Source organism: Delphinus delphis, chromosome 10 (assembly GCF_949987515.2).
Source record: "Delphinus delphis chromosome 10, mDelDel1.2, whole genome shotgun sequence".
Lineage (NCBI taxonomy): Eukaryota > Metazoa > Chordata > Mammalia > Artiodactyla > Delphinidae > Delphinus > Delphinus delphis.
The window spans coordinates 16069164-16086436 of record NC_082692.2 but is presented as its reverse complement, the minus strand read 5'-3'; the positions used below and the strand labels follow the sequence as shown (position 1 = coordinate 16086436).

At 35.5% G+C, this 17273-nt stretch overlaps 1 protein-coding gene across 4 annotated transcripts in view; it reads right to left on the bottom strand.

Annotated features, from left to right (window-relative positions):
• The window catches only part of CDKAL1 (CDK5 regulatory subunit associated protein 1 like 1), a 654211-nt gene that overhangs the window by 623972 nt on the left and 12966 nt on the right, over positions 1-17273 (bottom strand). For all 4 annotated transcript variants that reach the window (XM_060023566.1, XM_060023563.1, XM_060023565.1 and 1 more), the window contains one exon: positions 15690-15802. In XM_060023566.1, coding sequence (XP_059879549.1) covers positions 15690-15802 — 113 coding nt within the window. The remainder of the gene's footprint in view (positions 1-15689; positions 15803-17273) is intronic.

Genomic DNA, 17273 nt, shown 5'->3' with positions numbered 1-17273 from the left:
ACGACATCTGCCATGAATGTTTTTTTAACCAATAAAAGGTTAGAAAACGGCACATAAGGAAGAAAAGAAAAATCCTCCAGCAATATCCTTGATACATAAAGTCATAAATATGCATTATTTCCAGGCCTAGTTTATTAAAAATTACTATACTTTCAAAAATGTGTGATTTGAGCAGAAATAAAGGAAGGAACTAGGTTAATAAAAAAAAAAATCTAAAAATAAGATAACTGAAATTAGGCTACTGTCTTGCCAGGCATGAATATATAAAACAGTGTAATTTTATTTAAAACATGCAAAGACTAAATCCTAAAATAATTAATTTCTTTAGCCACCGCAAGACAAGTGAGTCACAAAAATAGCAATGGATAAATCTTGTTACGAATACTATAATGTGGACCTGTATGTATGATAAATAAAGTATAAGAAAGCACGCAGCATTTCTATGTAAACTGCTTCTGAAGGATTATTATGGAATGCACACACTGACTGAACTTAAAGTGCTCGGGTTTTAAACATTAATTTACTTTGACTATGTGCATGTCAAAATGAAAGATTGCTGTCTGGATCCAGACATGGTGTATTAATATTGAACACAGGCATTCACTTCAGGTCAGTAGTCACTCCAAGTCGACTTCAGCAGGTGGTAAAAGTAATGTACTCATTAAAATGTATGTGTTACGAGGTTATCTCCACAAAACAGCTCTCAAATAGAGGTAGCCTTGAAACTGAAGCATTAGATATGCTAGAACCAACCTCTATTTGTCGTAAGTCTGGAGAAAATTGAACTTACCCTCGCTCCCTAATAACCAATAAATTAGTTGCTTTCGTCAGTATCTAGGGAAAAGTCAGAGTTTAAAATTCCACAAAGCTAACCTGGCTGCGTCCAACAGAGTTAAATGCTCTTGAACCAACCTATACAGACTAGAGTATCATTTTAGATCCAGAAGCCAAATATGGGAGTTTTCTTCATTTTGGATGTCTCAGTGTATTTCTTAATTAAGTAGAAATTCACTCCTTTCGAGACATCCCTGGTGGCACAGTGGTTAAGAATCCGCCTGCCAATGCAAGGGACACGGGTTCGAGCCCTGGTCCCAGAAGATCCCATATGACGTGGAGCAACTAAGCCTGTGGCCACAACTACTGAGCCTGCACTCTAGAGCCCGCGAGCCACAACTACTGAGCCCACGTGCCACAACTACTGAAGCCCGCGCACCTGGAGCCCGTGCTCCGCAACAAGAGAAGCCACTGCAATGAGAAGCCCACGCACCACTATGAAGAGTAGCCCCTGCTCGCCACAACTAGAGAAAGCCCATGTGCAGCAACGAAGACCCAATGCAGCCAGAAATAAATAAGATTAAATCTTAAAAAAAATTTACTCCTTTCATTTCAATTAACTCTATTCAAATTATTTTCCCCTTCTGTGAGATAATAAATTTCAGTTCTCCAGACTAAAGGCATAAAGCTCAAGACACTAGAGCTGACTCAAACCAAAGAGATCCCCCCCACCCCCGCCGCCCAAAAAAATTACATCTGACCTTCAACATATACAACAGTGTAACTACACCCAAAAAGCTCAAATACGTTTTTTTAAATTACTTTCCAACGTCAGGGATAAATCTTTTCCATTTATACCTGGCACACCTAAACTTAAACAAGATCATTCTCTTTCACTTCTCTCACTCCTAAGTCACCCAATTATTTCCACTAACAGATAACTCACTTCTTCATTTTAATAACCTTTTTAACGTATATATATAACTATCGTCTTTACAAGTTGTTCTTTTTTCCCAAAAAAATACTGATCCATTTTGTACATAAATAAGCAGACAGGGTCCCCAAATTTGTAATTAATCATTTCAAACTGCTTCATTTACTCATTATCCATCCAATTACTAGATAAGGGAAGAACGGGAAAAAGACAGGTCAGCAGAGACACGGGAAACAAAGTCTTCTTACAAGGATGAGCCCGTATCTGCCTTGTTCACTGATGAATACACAGCACCACAGGCACACGATGAGTATCTAATGAATGAATGAATTTATAAAGAACCAGAGAGCACTGGAGTTCACCTCACTCATTTGAGATATAAGTAAACTGAAGGATTAAATGGCTTGGCTAAGATCACAAGGTAAGTTGGTCAGCTTTGCACAGAGTCTAACTCAACAGATGCTGCTTTAACGTTGAGTTTTTCTCCTTCTTTCTCCCACCTTTAGTACTTATTCTTTAAGCTCAACACAACTCTTTCTAGACATTTATTACGTTTCCCTTTCGAGAAATATAGGTGGAAAGTAGTGCCTCCCCAATCAAGGGGCTAATAGTTCTAAAGATTTCCGTAGCAGGAGAATATATTTGAGGGAATCTAAGATCTAATTGGAAGATAGAACTGGGAGACCAAAGGTAGAAAAAGAACCCATGGAAGCCCCTATCAATATCTGTAAAATTTACTACAGTCTAATAAAGACACTGCACCTTCTACAGTTTCATTCAAATGTGAGTAAACTTCTTTTGGCTTGCAGCAGATAAAATGCATTCTAAGAATGTGTCCAAACATTTGTAAGTCCAATAGATTCCTTTCTTACTGCAAAGGATTCCTATTTTGGGGGGGGCCCAGGGGCCTTCCAGCACAGATCTCAGCTGCCTCCCAGCTCTCAGATACAAGATGATAAGCACTAGTGCCCCAAAGTATCCCTCTCTTCCAGGATGAAAGGTTAAAACCTCTACATACGATCTATGAGCCATTTTTCTTCCTTTCTAATTGCCAACCCTCAATTCGTCTTTTCTAAATTATCTTAAAAAGCGGTGACTTAAATATACCTAAGGAAAAAATTCTAACAATCCTGAAAGATTATGTAAAAGTAAATATAATACGGTCTACTGGAAATTCACACAAAATAAAATCATACTGGGAGTGGGGGAAAAGTCTTCAAATTTGGTGCCTGGTTTCATATTCAGATAAAGGATTTTTCCATCCTCCATAACACCTGTAGGTTTAAAAGGCAGAACACCAGAATTAAGCATTCTAGTGGCAGCCAGTCAATGCTAATTAGTATGACACGCTTAGACTTATCAGGGGGTCCATGACCTACCCCATAATGAAATCTAACTCACTCCAAACGTTCTTGACCAAAGTAAAAGCATTTCTTTGGCAGGTGGCAGAAGGAATGATGAGTCAGGAAGAAATACTCAACACAGGCCAGATGCCTTAAGGTATCACCAGTAGAAACAGGAAAATTACAAAAACCAATTGAGGAAACTAACGAAGAACAATGTGCCTATTCTGTTCAGTCACTTTAAGCAGGAAATCTATACTTAAGGTGCCCACGAATCACAACATTTGTAAAGCACCGACAAGGCCACTTACTATGGTCAGGCTCATAAAAGGGTCTCAAAAATTTATAAAAGACTACTTGACCTAGAAAAATGCTAAATTTAATTCTTTCAGGTGGTAAGAAATCATCGGTGGTTTACACCTAATAGTAAAGGCAACACAAATGAGAAACCGCCTCTGTACTCCATGGAATCACTCAGTAAATTTTACCTGTTTCTCATGAATGACATGAACATTGATATAAATGCATTCAATGAACACGAACCAAGTGCTTATTACAGGCCAAATATGGTAATAGGTACTAAGAATACAAGAAAAAAGGGCTCTCTCTGTACTCAAGTTCAGTCTTACAGGAGAGAAAGTTATGTAAACAAATAATTCCAGTAGAGTCTAATGAGTGCTACAAGCAGAGATAAAGATAATCTTGGTCGTAATAGTATGTTAAGGAAAAGCCTGCTTTGGAGGTGTGCTGGGGGAGATGGGATAAGGAGGAATGGAATGAGAAATGTTGGAGAAGGATTTCACACCTGATATTTCTTAACCTGATGCTGTACCTCTTTCAGAGTGAGAGAAAGGTGAAAAAACATGACCTGCCCACCCAACCCTCATATTTCTGCAACAGTCAAATGGGTTATTTCACAGGCAAGAATTAAAAAGTCAAAAAAAGATTTATGTATAACGGAATCACTTTGCTGTACATCTGAAACTAACACAATATTGTAAATCAACTCTAGTCCAATATAAAATACATTTTTTTAAAAAAGGAGAAAAGAAGCCAAAACAGAGATAAGTAAGTTCACTAGCAATCCATGTCACCTTTAAAGCAAGACCTCCAATCTTCCAACTTCTAATCCCTTATTCCTTCTATGAAATCACTCCATTCTGCCCCACTGGTTCCCCCCACCGGAAGCCATCTATTATACATTACTTCAATATCCCATCCTCATTTCCTAATTAACAGTCACCATCAAGAAAAAGATGTGCAAGAGAGAAATACATAAAACTAAAAGACATTTAAATAGATTAAAATAAATAAAACATATTTAAATTAAATTTCATTAAGTTACCATTCATTTCAGAGACTCAAATTTAAAACATACATAATGGTGACTTTTCTTTATTAATACTTAATATAATAATAGCTAACATTTATCAACCATTTATTAATTTTCACAACAACCCTGTAACCCATTTTACAGACAAGGAATCACAGGCTCAGAGAGGTTTGAGAAATACTTACTCAGTTATGCCAAGTATGCTAATTTAAAAATTACCCCACGTTTTTCAAGCATTTGAGTTGATCAGTGTCTTTTAGATCAAGATGAGAACCAAAAATGGGGGACAACAATTTCAAGGCAAAGCTAAAGGGACATTATACTTTCAGATAAAGGGCTAAATATCAGAAGGAAAAAAAATCTCTCCAAGTATACTTTTTATAGAAAGAATAAAAATAAATTATGTCTATTTTGTAATTTCCTCCATTACTAATGCATGCTTAAAGAAACTGATTCTGAGATAAATTTTTCTTGTACTTTTCCAGTCCTTGACATAGACTGGTGAGTGGTACTGTGGACTAACAAGCATATTCAACCAACACAGATGACTAAAATTTAAAAGGTATAACAGATTAACATATCTAGGCCACACAGAAGGGTCATAAGGTAAGATCACCAGCATAAATTAGCGCATTATTTTAAGGCGTCTAAAGGAGCCAGACAAAATCTGCATGATAGATCTTCTTTTATACGAATATATAATGCTGATTGATTGGATTTTTTTTAATCCTAAGTATTTTAGGAAAATAATATTGCTTGTATAATATCACATTTTACTACTTCAGGTCCTACCCTGAGAAGCACATTTGCCATTATGGGGAGCCTGGGGAGGAGCAGGGGGTGGGGACCTGTTGAAAGCATTTTGGGGGCACTTAGCTGTCTTTCTCAGTTTCATGCTTTTTAAAAAAGTTATTCTGAGTGCATTTTTGCACTTTCTAATTTCCTTACAAAAATCCCTAAACACAAAGTCATTTAGGAAAATAATCTTTGTTATTTACCAAATCCCTAGAATTTTACATCTAGAAAAAGCCTAGGTTAAAAAACAGATCTGTTTCTTGCTAAATGATTAAAACACTTCATTAATCTCTACAATAAGAATATCCTAAGAGTATGGGCTCTGAAGTACTGTAGTGTCACAATGCTTTGCTTCAATTTTTCATACTATTCATAGCTCACAGAACAATTGTCAAATATTGGAAGAAAATGTCTAAGTGATAGTCTTTAGCTACTGAAACAGGTGCTGAATAATCAAATCCTCCTTTAATTATGCATTTTTAAACAATTCAGACAAACCACATATGTATTATTATTACTAGCATCAACAAAAGCAGCAGTAAGAGTGAACATTTAAATATAAGCACATACACTCTCATGAACATAAAAGAACCCCTCTAACTGCCAATTGTGTCTTCACTTCCCCCAAACTACATACATTTAGTAACTGAGACAGTCACTTCAGAGTTATAAGGATGAGTTTTTAATGGAGGAAGACGTTAACTCTTTATTTCTAAGGATTAGTACCTTAAAAAGGATACTTCAGAAAAAAATAACAAAAACTGAAATGTACAAGTTATGTTGACTTCAAACATTTTCTGCTTTTAAATAAAGGAAACAGTGGAAGCACACCTGAAATTATCTCAGATTTTTTTAATCTTACACCCAAAACAAGAGTCAAGCATTTTATATTAGTAACAGAAGCATTTTGTGCTGTTCTACATCCAGTAAAAATCACTGACAAATTCTGTTTATATTAAAAAACAACTACAGATAGCTTTTATTAGACATAAAAATATACTAATTGTATTATCTTCTGGGGTCATAAACTACGTTGGATGTAATATGCTCCATGAATAAACAATCAGGGAGGTTTTCACCTAACTGTATGGGAAATGTATGCACCACATCCTTTATATAAATAATCCTCACTTCAAGTCAAATTCGTATTATCTAATTTTTGCATTCTTCACCTAGAGAAGCTATTCATAGAACCTAGATTCTCCTTTCATCTCACTACTGCCGGTAGGAAATTCAAGCAATGAAAGATTTTTCTAAATTTTCAAAGGTACTTTTACCATAAAGTAACATTCCAGAATGGATAAACCTATGTGGTATGACCTAAAAGCCACACAAATCATTTATTTATGGCTGTTATGTTTTAATCACTGGATAGTTTTTAGAGGCTTAAAAAAATTAATGGGTTTTGCTATACAAAAGCAACTATGTTTTCCATGAAACATTAGCTGTCACATTAATACAAGGTTTTACCATTAATTATATTGGATTATACAGGAGTCTATGTCTACATGATGATTGTTAAATATCTGAATTTCCAAACCATTTCCAAAAAAAATGTAACCTGGTCCTACTAAACCTTACATGAATTAAAAATCCATTTACAAAACAGAAAATTAAACATTAAAAAATATAACCTCAATTTAATAATACATTTGCAGATAAAACATGCAACACATTTTTCATCAAAAAGCAAAATATTATATATACGTAAACAGTGCCACCTTTTGGTACATTTAGGAAATGAGCTTCTAAATTGTACAAAAATATCTTTAAATGTGATGAGAGAGCAAAGCAAGAAATTAAAAAAACATCAGTTTACAATTTAATAACATTAAGATGTAATAAATGTTACTCATTTTAAAACATAAATATTTTCAAAAACTAAAACGTTACCTCATGTTTATATGTTTTCATTTCATTTTCATGAGGTTGGCAGAGCACCATTTCATTTCAAAGAAAACTGAGGCTCAGAAAATGTTAATGCCTGACTCAAATATCCCTCAGTTAAGAATGGCTGAATCATCAGTATCTTGAAATTGTTAGTTTTAAATTTCAACATTAATTCTTCAATAAGATTTTACAAAATTTTATTTGTATAATGTTTTTTGTATATACTTGCAAGGAAAAGATATTTATGTTTAAATTACTACATGAAGAACATACAAACACTGACTATACTCTCACAGTTGTTTACATTTCACGAACACAAAAACTCTTCATCTAATACAGTATTCTTCCTACCTCTATGCTAAAAGAAAAAGCCTTCACTGAAAACTGCAAAGCCTTCTCTCATTTTTTTCCTCAGGAAAAAAACAGCCCTTGTTTATGGCTTGCACGCAATTTGCAACTTACCTAAAACACAGATAAAAAGCTGCTACAAATGAGATGGAAATGATAAGCTTCAAATATTCTCCCTAAAGCTTCTTTGCCTTAATTTGATCTCCTATTTAGGTGTCTGTATAGCATTTTCAATGTCTTCTACTTTTACCTCTCTCACTGATTTCCTGAATAGTTTTTATGAGACCATAACATAGTTATTCTAGAACACCCTCACAGCTCCCTTATTTTTGTAAGCTAGCTAATAACTCAGCTCTCACATGGAAAAAAGAAAATATTCTCAATGATCTTTGATTTACCTGTTACTATGGATTTTACTCAAAGTGCAGTCATCAAGTAGTTTTTCATGGAGCAGACTTCACAATCAGTTAATATGTAATGAACCCATCCTAAATTACTGCACACTGCCACTCAATTAAAAAGAAAGAAAGAAGACAACAGCTGATAAGATGGTAGCTAAAATGGTTACTGAAAACACTGAAAGAGTAAAAGCAAAGAGCAAGCCAGAGGGATGGGCCAGAAGTACTACATCTTCTGTGAAACAGAACTCCACGATCAAATGCAATAATTAGACGTTAACTCAGAAATGTTCATTAATTAGCCTCACCTCTTGTTCATAACATATTCAAGAAAAAGCACAGTATAAGACATAAAAATTGGTAAACCTAGCCATTTCTAAAAATGATTCAGTGGGAAAGACTGAATATGAACATGCTAAGCATACATTTTTAAAGGATTCCCTTTCACCCCACAGCTCTTTTTTCATCACTGGGAGCGCTGGATGCGCCCCCCCTCAAGAGTAAACAACATTCTGGATCTTCTCTAGAGACTCTTGATTTCCCTCCCCTATTTCCGAATGGATGAAAATCCCACTTTGAAAAAGCCCTTAGTTTTAATTCTCTCTGCTTTTCTCCCTGGGCAGAAAGGGAAAAAAGAAGGAGGAAGTGCCACTCTCGTTGCCACCCTGTACTATGCCCCCTTACCAATCACTACAAATAACTCACTGAATACAAGCAACGCTCCAAGATCACTTCTCTCTCTGCAAATGCACAGGCATACACACAAATACATGGAAATATATATGTAACAGAATTTTATTATGTTTGAAGGAACATCAAAATTTCTAATACTGAATTCAATCCCATTAAATTGAAAGCAATTACTGCTTCCAATTTAATAAGAATGGATTAAATTAGATTTCTGATTCAATATAATTTGTAGCGTCCATGTCAGGTAAAGTGATAGTACGAGGATCTTATCTGAGACATGTCAGGACCATGAAGACTGGACTTGACAGCCACTAAATAGGATTCTACTGAAAAATTCAAGGGACTCACACACATACCACACGCCACATTTATTTAAACTTTAGAGTATACTTTAACTTGTATTCTTCTATAAAGAGAGAATAAAACTACTTCAATACATTATAGTCAAAACATTGTTTTTACTTGTTCACTAATGCACATGCAAAAAACACCTGAATTCCTATCGTGTGACAGGTACTGAGTTTGATGATGAAGATGGTAATACCAGACACACATGGAACACGTTTGTACATAGTAATATTTAATCTTTAGAAAGGACTGCTGTAGTCATCTTCATTAGATAAATAAGGATACTGAAGCACAGAGGTGTTGTCATTTGCCCAAAGCCATAAAGCTAATACATGGCAGTAGCTGGCTTTACAGCCTGGCTCAATATTAACAGCTGGCTACAGTCTGCTCTTCATCACTAAGCAACAGTGTCTCTGAGATGCCAAAGGTAAAGATGATTAAGACAGAAGGAACTCACACACCATGGGAGAGAACATGTAAAAAGAAGATAAATTACCCTAAGACAGGAAGTAGCTGAGGTACCACCCTCTGCGTCTCTAAGCAGAGGAAGTAAGCTGAATGGCGGCAGTGCAAGTGGAGAAACAGCTGTACAAGCAGTTACAGCTAATGATCAGATTAGGTGATCAGAGGTATAGTCACAACACACACGCATACGCAAAAAGCCCTTAAATCACCCATATATATGACATACACGAATTTGTGTATATAACACAGTACAAGAATTCTTAGAAACTGTTAAATTTGAGAAGCACCAAGCTACAATGAAGGAATATCCAAAAGGAAAGTCTCTGCAGATGCCTGGACATTCAAATCATCCTGAATTAACCATCAAACATGTGTTTGATGCTGGTAAAGTGGGAATGAGTGGGAAATTTTAAAGTGCTGTAATTTACTCCATTCTCCTTTAATATGAAACCTCTTTAACCTTAATATATGTTCATAGATTTGGGGATTACTCAAGATGCACCTTATGTGAAGGTTAGTTTTTAGTTAAGTGTGAAAGCAATGTAATGGTAAAGGTATCAAATGTTTGTCCTCAGATTCAAAAACTCCCACTTTAGCATATGCTCTTCTGGGCAAAAGGACAATGACCGCATTCTACAACAAGCACAGTCAGGGCGACAGAGCAACGACGATGTCAAGCAGCAAGCAATGAGCGAATCATTTCACACGCGGTCTCCAGCATACGTGTGGTGGGCGGGTATCTGAGCCGGGTCATGCTGCCTCTGAAAAGGTCAATTTGTCTGACTCTTGTATAAGTACTACTAAAAAGTTTAAAGAGCAATGAATCAGAATAAAATAAAGTGTTAACTAATTTAATGACTTCTAATAATTTTATTAGAAGACTATTTGTAACACAAAATTCACTTTTCATATTAATGGCATAGATGCAGTTATCATGTAATGTAATACTGCCATCTACTGTCCAAGAGCTAAAAATACATCGTCTTTAATCCAAACCAACTAGAATTTTAACAGCCAAAAAAAGAGCCAACATTATTTTACATGTTCCAGTGTCAACATCTGAAAAAAAGGTTTTTTCCTCAAAATCAGGGACAACAATGCAAAAACATAGATTTTTAAGTGAAGCTTTCATGGTAATTACTCATCTGCCCATTTTCTTAAAAAATAAAATAAAGTTTAAACACAGGCTATTTCTAAATGAATTATCAAAAATAACTTTTACAAAATCTCAAAGGGCAATATGAATCATTAAGCAATTAAGCAAAAGTGAAGTTTATGAAAATCCGTTAGTCTCTGTAAATTTGTCACTCATAAAAATTCTAAAATATTTTGAAGGGTGTACTTTAGGCAGAAAGATTCCAGATAAAGGTCTGAGGTGCAAGATGGAATGAAGAGTAAAGACAGGGACAAATATGTGGATGTGTTCAATTAAACACTGACCATATAAAATATTAGTAAGTCCTAGAAAAAAAAATTCTAAAATATTAAAACTAAAAAATATTTTTAAGTTGTTCAGTATCAGAATGCCAGCAATTTTGAAAAGACTGGTCATCTTAATACAGCTGAGCACTCCAGTGCATTTATTCACAAAAATTACTGCAACTATTGTGAGTTGAAGTACTACCACTTACATGCTACAAGAAATGCAAACAAGAAGTTTAAGTGACCTGAAAAGGTCAGGCCAAAAGTGGAACAGGATGAAAAATGATCGAAAGTTCCCAGAGAAAAACGATTAAAAAAGATGAAGTTTTCCCGCATCTACCAGTGAGAAAATTGAGCTTAAAACTTTTATCAAAATAATGTGATTATCATGCAAGTTATTAACTATGACTGGGCATTCACTTTGACATAATATCAAGTTAAAAAAGTCAGGACCTGGAGCCAAAGTATTTTAGAATTCACAAGAGTGAACTAGATTTTCTCTTTATCTCTGTAAAAGGTAAAGAATCTAACGAACCATGCAAGTTCACTCTCAAACATAAGGAAAACAATGCTCAAGATTTAAACAAGAACAAAATTAACACTACTTAATTTGTATGGATAACACACAATTTAGTACAGAATCAAAACTAGTGCCACTTAGTAGGCAGATGGTTGAAACACAGTTTTATGCTTCCTATCACAAGAGGAGATTCTTGTTGAGATGAAAAGACGAGATTAAAAAAAAAAAAAACTAAATGTTCCCATGCTCTATTTAAAGAAGAAAAAGAAAACTAGAATGTAGAGATCAGAAAAATCAGCATGTATCCTATTTTATGTCACAGTAATGAAGAGTCCCAACATATGAGTATCATACCACAATACCTGTTCATCAGATTTGGCCTCAAACGGCCTGTGACCATTCAAACACTAAATATATTCTCAAGATATAAAGATCGCCACCAATGAGGACAATGAAAATAACTGACCAACATTCCAAAAGAAATAATCCAAAAACAATAACCAAGGCAGCATTATTTGTGGGGGAGGGGGTTAGTCTATAAAAATTGCTCACTTGAAGAACACACTCATGAAATGTTTGTGTTCAAATCATACTTCTGTAAAAAGCCACTGTACCTACCAGGACAGTTTAACTGCTTTCCATAATACTAATTTAATTCTATCATGCAAACAGGTATCTGAGTTTTAGAGAATGACATCATTTTTCCTCAGCAGGTTTCATTCTTTGAAATGAGAAGCAAGCAGGCATTATAAGTTATAAACCACCCTTTTCCTCAAAATAAAAAGGATTTGAAAGAGGCAACGAACAAGCATTTACTTCTCTAAGTCTCTGTGAGGTCTTACTATGGAGTAATTATATTCCTAGATTCACACAGTTAGAAAAGTAGCAATTTCAAGTATATATCTAATCTCTCTTTCTTCCCCAAATAGTAAAAATATCTACCATTGGTAACTGAGATTTCTGAATTTCTCTGTATACTGTTTTCAGTAACTTCTGTGTACATTATACATAATCTATTATATATCTCATTCTTATCAATTACAGAGTTAAACGAAAATATTTTTGGTCTACATGTGATTAATGAAATATTATAAACTATTAAGCAATAATAATTTTTATAAATTCCCATTATTCCACAATAACAAAAGAGACCACTGGCATAGGTATCCAGAAATCATTCATATATCTAACCTAAATGAAAGACCTGTAGAGATTTCCTTATTAAATATTTTAAGGAAGCTAATGTTTATATTTTCTGGGCCTATGGCATCTAGACAAGTAAGAAAGTGGTCCTACAGTCTACTGCATGCAAGCCAGACTAGAATTAAAACTGCTAAATTTCTGAAGTGGGTAAAATCACAGTATGTAAAATTAATACAAATACATATAAGTAATACAGGCATATAAAAGAAATAAACTACAGTAACAAGAAAAATAAATTTCACATTCAAGTGATTAAGGAACCAATTCCCCTTTTTACTATTCCCAAATAAGAAATGAAAATTAGGTTTGCATAACAAAGTTTAATATTCTTGTATAAACACATCAAGACTTATTTTACATAGAAGAGTACTGTTATAATACTAAAAACCTGCTAATAGGCTAAAATGAATTAACATGTGTTAGATATTAAATATCACCTAGGATAAGTCAAGCTCTGAATTTTTTTAATATTTAGGAAGTTATCTTAAAGGCTATTTTCTTAATTTTCAAACTGTACCATCAGAATGTATTAAGGTAAGTACGGGCTAAATTATACAAAAATTACTAATGAACACAGAGAAGTAATTCTAAAAGCAGATTGAGTGTTTTTACCTGTTTTAAGACTGATTTTGCTGTCTAAAGAATGAGTTATCAGGACTTCCCTGGTGGTGCAGTGGTTAAGAATCCGCCTGCCAATGCATGGGACACGGGTTCGAGCCGTGGTCCAGGAAGATCCCACATGCCATGGAGCAACTAAGCCCGTGCGCCACAACTACTGAGCCGGTGCTCTAGAGCCCATGAACCACAACTACTGAGCCCGCGTGCCACAACTACTGAAGCCCGCGTGCCTAGAGCCCATGCTCCACAACAAAAGAAGCCACCGAAATAAGAAGCCTGCGCACCGCAAGGAAGAGCAGCCCCTGCTCACCTCAACTAGAGAAAGCCCGAGCGCAGCAACAACACCCCAACGCAACCCAAAATAAATAAATAAAAATAAATTTTTTAAAAAAAGAATGAGTTATCAAAAACAGAGTTAATGACATACAATTACTTACTTATTGAAGGAAACAATGCTATGAAAGGAATAACTTTCCAATCTGCCCTTCTCCTCACATCCATCTTGAAGCTAGGACAGGCCAACTACACATGCAAAGGCAATGTGCTATGTGATACAGACTAGTGGTCAAGAGCAATGTTTTGGAGCAACAGACTTTACCGCCCATGTGATTTAAAGTAAGAAACAACCTCTCCATTCTCACCTATATGAATGGATGCTAATATGTCCTTTTGTCACAAGGACTAAGCATGATAACACATATAAAGCATTGGGCCATTCACTGCCTCTCACAAAGCATTCGAATTATGTTCCCATTTATTGTACATACAACAGAAACAGACACAGATGGATGTGCCAGTTCATATACATATATATTCCCTAACTCTGTCCACTGAGAGAACCTCGGAGCACTGATACTTCACAGTAGCAATAAGCACAACTAGTGCCCAGATCTCTGGTCTGGTTCTACACACTATTCTCCTAATGAAAGGGGTCAGGATTCCTTGGAAAAGTGGTTGCTTCCAAGGCTGGGGAAGGGAAAATACAACACTAGAATATCTTGTGGTGCCAGAAAATAAGGAAGTGCTCAAAAAGGAATGGGGGCATGTTTGAAGGACACAGGAGCCAGTCTAAACAAGGTCCTATGGCCAAAGTTGGAACAATACAAGAAACAAAATAAATAGGGCTTCCCTGCCGGCGTAGTGGGTGAGAGTCCGCCTGCCGATGCAGGGGACATGGGTTCATGCCCTGGTCCGGGAAGATCCCACATGCCGCGGAGCGGCTGGGCCCGTGAGCCATGGCCGCTGAGCCTGTGCGTCCAGAGCCTGTGCTCCGCAACAGAAGAGGCCACAACGGTGAGAGGTCCGCGTATCGCAAAAAATAAATAAATAAATAAATTTTAAAAAATAAATAAATAAATAATGATAGCTCTGAACTATAACCTATAGAATAAAATAAATATCCATGAGTTCATACTGATATCAACAAATAAAATGGGGAGGAAAGGACAGCCCTTCCTTACAGAAGACTCTGATTAATAAATGTGGAAGAAAAGAAGAAAATAGAAAATCACCACTAGGCAAATATCACAGTAATAACTTGCAGACAAGATCCACCAACAGATACTAAAATTATCGAATACTAAAATTACTAGGCAAGAGGTTGAGGAGACACAGGGTATTTATTAGTTACAATGAGAAAAATAGTAACTTTACTGTGGAGAAATCTGACAGGCAAGGGGTAGTGTACTAACATCATGAAGCCCCCTGCCCGATGTGATGCACTGAGAAGGATATAATATCACTTCTGTGCTCTTCTTGCCAAAAATGCATCATTACCTTACTCTAATCTAAGGTAATCATAATTACCTTACTCTATGAGACAAACCCAAGGTGAGGGACATTCTACAAAATAATCGATTTTCTTTCAGAAGTGTCAAAGTCATAGAAGATGAGAAAAACCTGAGCAACTGTCACAGATTGGAGGAGACTAAGGAGACATTACAAATAAACATAAGGTGAGATCCTAGATTGGATCCTGGAACATAAAAAGGATGTAAATAGGAAACCTGACAAAATTCAAACAAGATTTGTAGTTTAGATAATAGTATTGTGCTAACACTAATTTCCCAATTTATTAATTATTCTACAATTATGTTAGATATTAAGATTAGGGGACCCTGGATAAAGGACATATACAAACTCTCAATTTTACTACTTTCCTGAAAGTCCAAACTTATTTTAAAATAAAATTTTTTTTTAATATTATACACACACACACACACACACAGAGTCATCCCTAAGTACGTTCAGGGGATTGGTTCCAGGACCTGCGGCAGAGACCAAAATCCGCATATCCTCAAGTGCCATAGCCAGCCCTCCATATCCGAGGGTTCCACATCCTAGGATTCAACCAACCACGGACTGTAAACATAACAGTGTATGTATTGAAAAAGGTCCCCGGATAAGTGGACCCACACAGCTCAAAGCTGTGTTGTTCAAAGGTCAACTGTAGTTATCTAGACAACATATATTAGGTATCATTTTGTTTTCCCTTAAAATCATCAAATTATGCTAAAATGTCCTTTAGTTGCTGAAGTTAGAAAAGATATCTCTAAAAAACTTATCTCTGAAAAATTTAATCAATAAAATACATTACAGATCTCATTACCTGTAATTTTATATCCATAAGCAGCTAGTTGTCCAGCCATATATTCTCCATCTGAATTATTATGAGAACAACCCCAAGTCCGTATCCAAATTTTCTGTATGCCTGGAATAGTGCTGTTAATGAATTAAAAAAAAAAGTCTCATTAAGGGATTTTTTAAATAAAAAGCACTAGGTAATTTCTGGGCCCATTATGCAAAAATACTCACTCACTGCAATCCATTCACAGGCTATTGATTAAATGCACCAACTTAATACATAATCTGCTGTTACACCAAAAATCTAAATACAAGATAAAATAACAGCACAGGATTCTAAGTTAAGACTCTGTACAAAAAATATCTTTTCTCTGAGTTGTATTTTAAATTCAATACTACTAAATATTACCACTAAGTTCAACTACTGGAAAGGTACAAACAAATAACAATAGCACAGAAAATGGTTCTAGCAGCAATGGCAAATAAAGTTAAATACATCTAAAGACTACTATATACTAGTTACAATCTTTATTTTATAACTTACAGATATAAATAACTGAATCAAAATGAAAATCTGTCACTCTACAGCACTATTCAAAGCATTCCATATATAAAAATACAGTTCTGAAAAATGTAATATTTTTACAAAAGAAATAAAAGGACTTTCAACTTGGATTGCCCTAATAATTAATAATTAAATAGACATTACCTTAACGACATGTTTAGGACAAACTTAATAAACTTCATTCATTAAAATATAAGCAAATTTTAAATTCATACATCTTATGAATCTGTTCCAAACAAAATAATCAAGTGTATTAAAACTCTCAACAATTTACTAGGTAAACAAATATAAGCATATTAAAACTATGTAACTGCATATTCCTTTCTGGCTACGTTGTATTAGAATTTCACTAGAGACCTAATATAACAGTGTAAACAGCACAATAATTTGTGCCCAATGCCTTTAGATGATCCACAAGTATTTGTAAATTTGCTAAGAAAAACCAAATGCCCAAACCACCACTATCTCATAAGAATCACAAATTCAATAAAATTTTTAATGTGGGAGTAACAATTACACACCAACTACTGTAACAGCAAAGACATCCAGCCAGGGGAGGGTGCAGGGGGGGAGCTATCTTTGTGCCAAATACTGCCCTAGGCCCTGCCTTTAAGAAACTTGCAATTTGACATCTTTTTCTTCTTTAGTCAATGACTTTGCTAAATTTAAAACCATTCAAAAAACAAAACAAAACAAAAAAACACTACACATTTCCTCTCAAAATTTCAAAGTTGTTTTTGTTTTGTTTTGTTTTGTTTTTTTGTGGTACGCGGGCCTCTCACTGCTGTGGCCTCTCCCGTTGCAGAGCACAGGCTCCGGACGTGCAGGCTCAGCGGCCATGGCTCACGGGCCAGCTGCTCCGCGGCACGTGGGATCCTCCCGGACCGGGGCACGAACCCACGTCCCCTGCATCGGCAGGCGGAGCTCTCAACCACTGGGCCACCAGGGAAGCCCCTCAAAGGTTTTTTTAAAAGAGACATTACGTATATCATATACAGTAGTGCCAGCCACTCCCCTGGTATGATACTGAATATAATTTCAAAA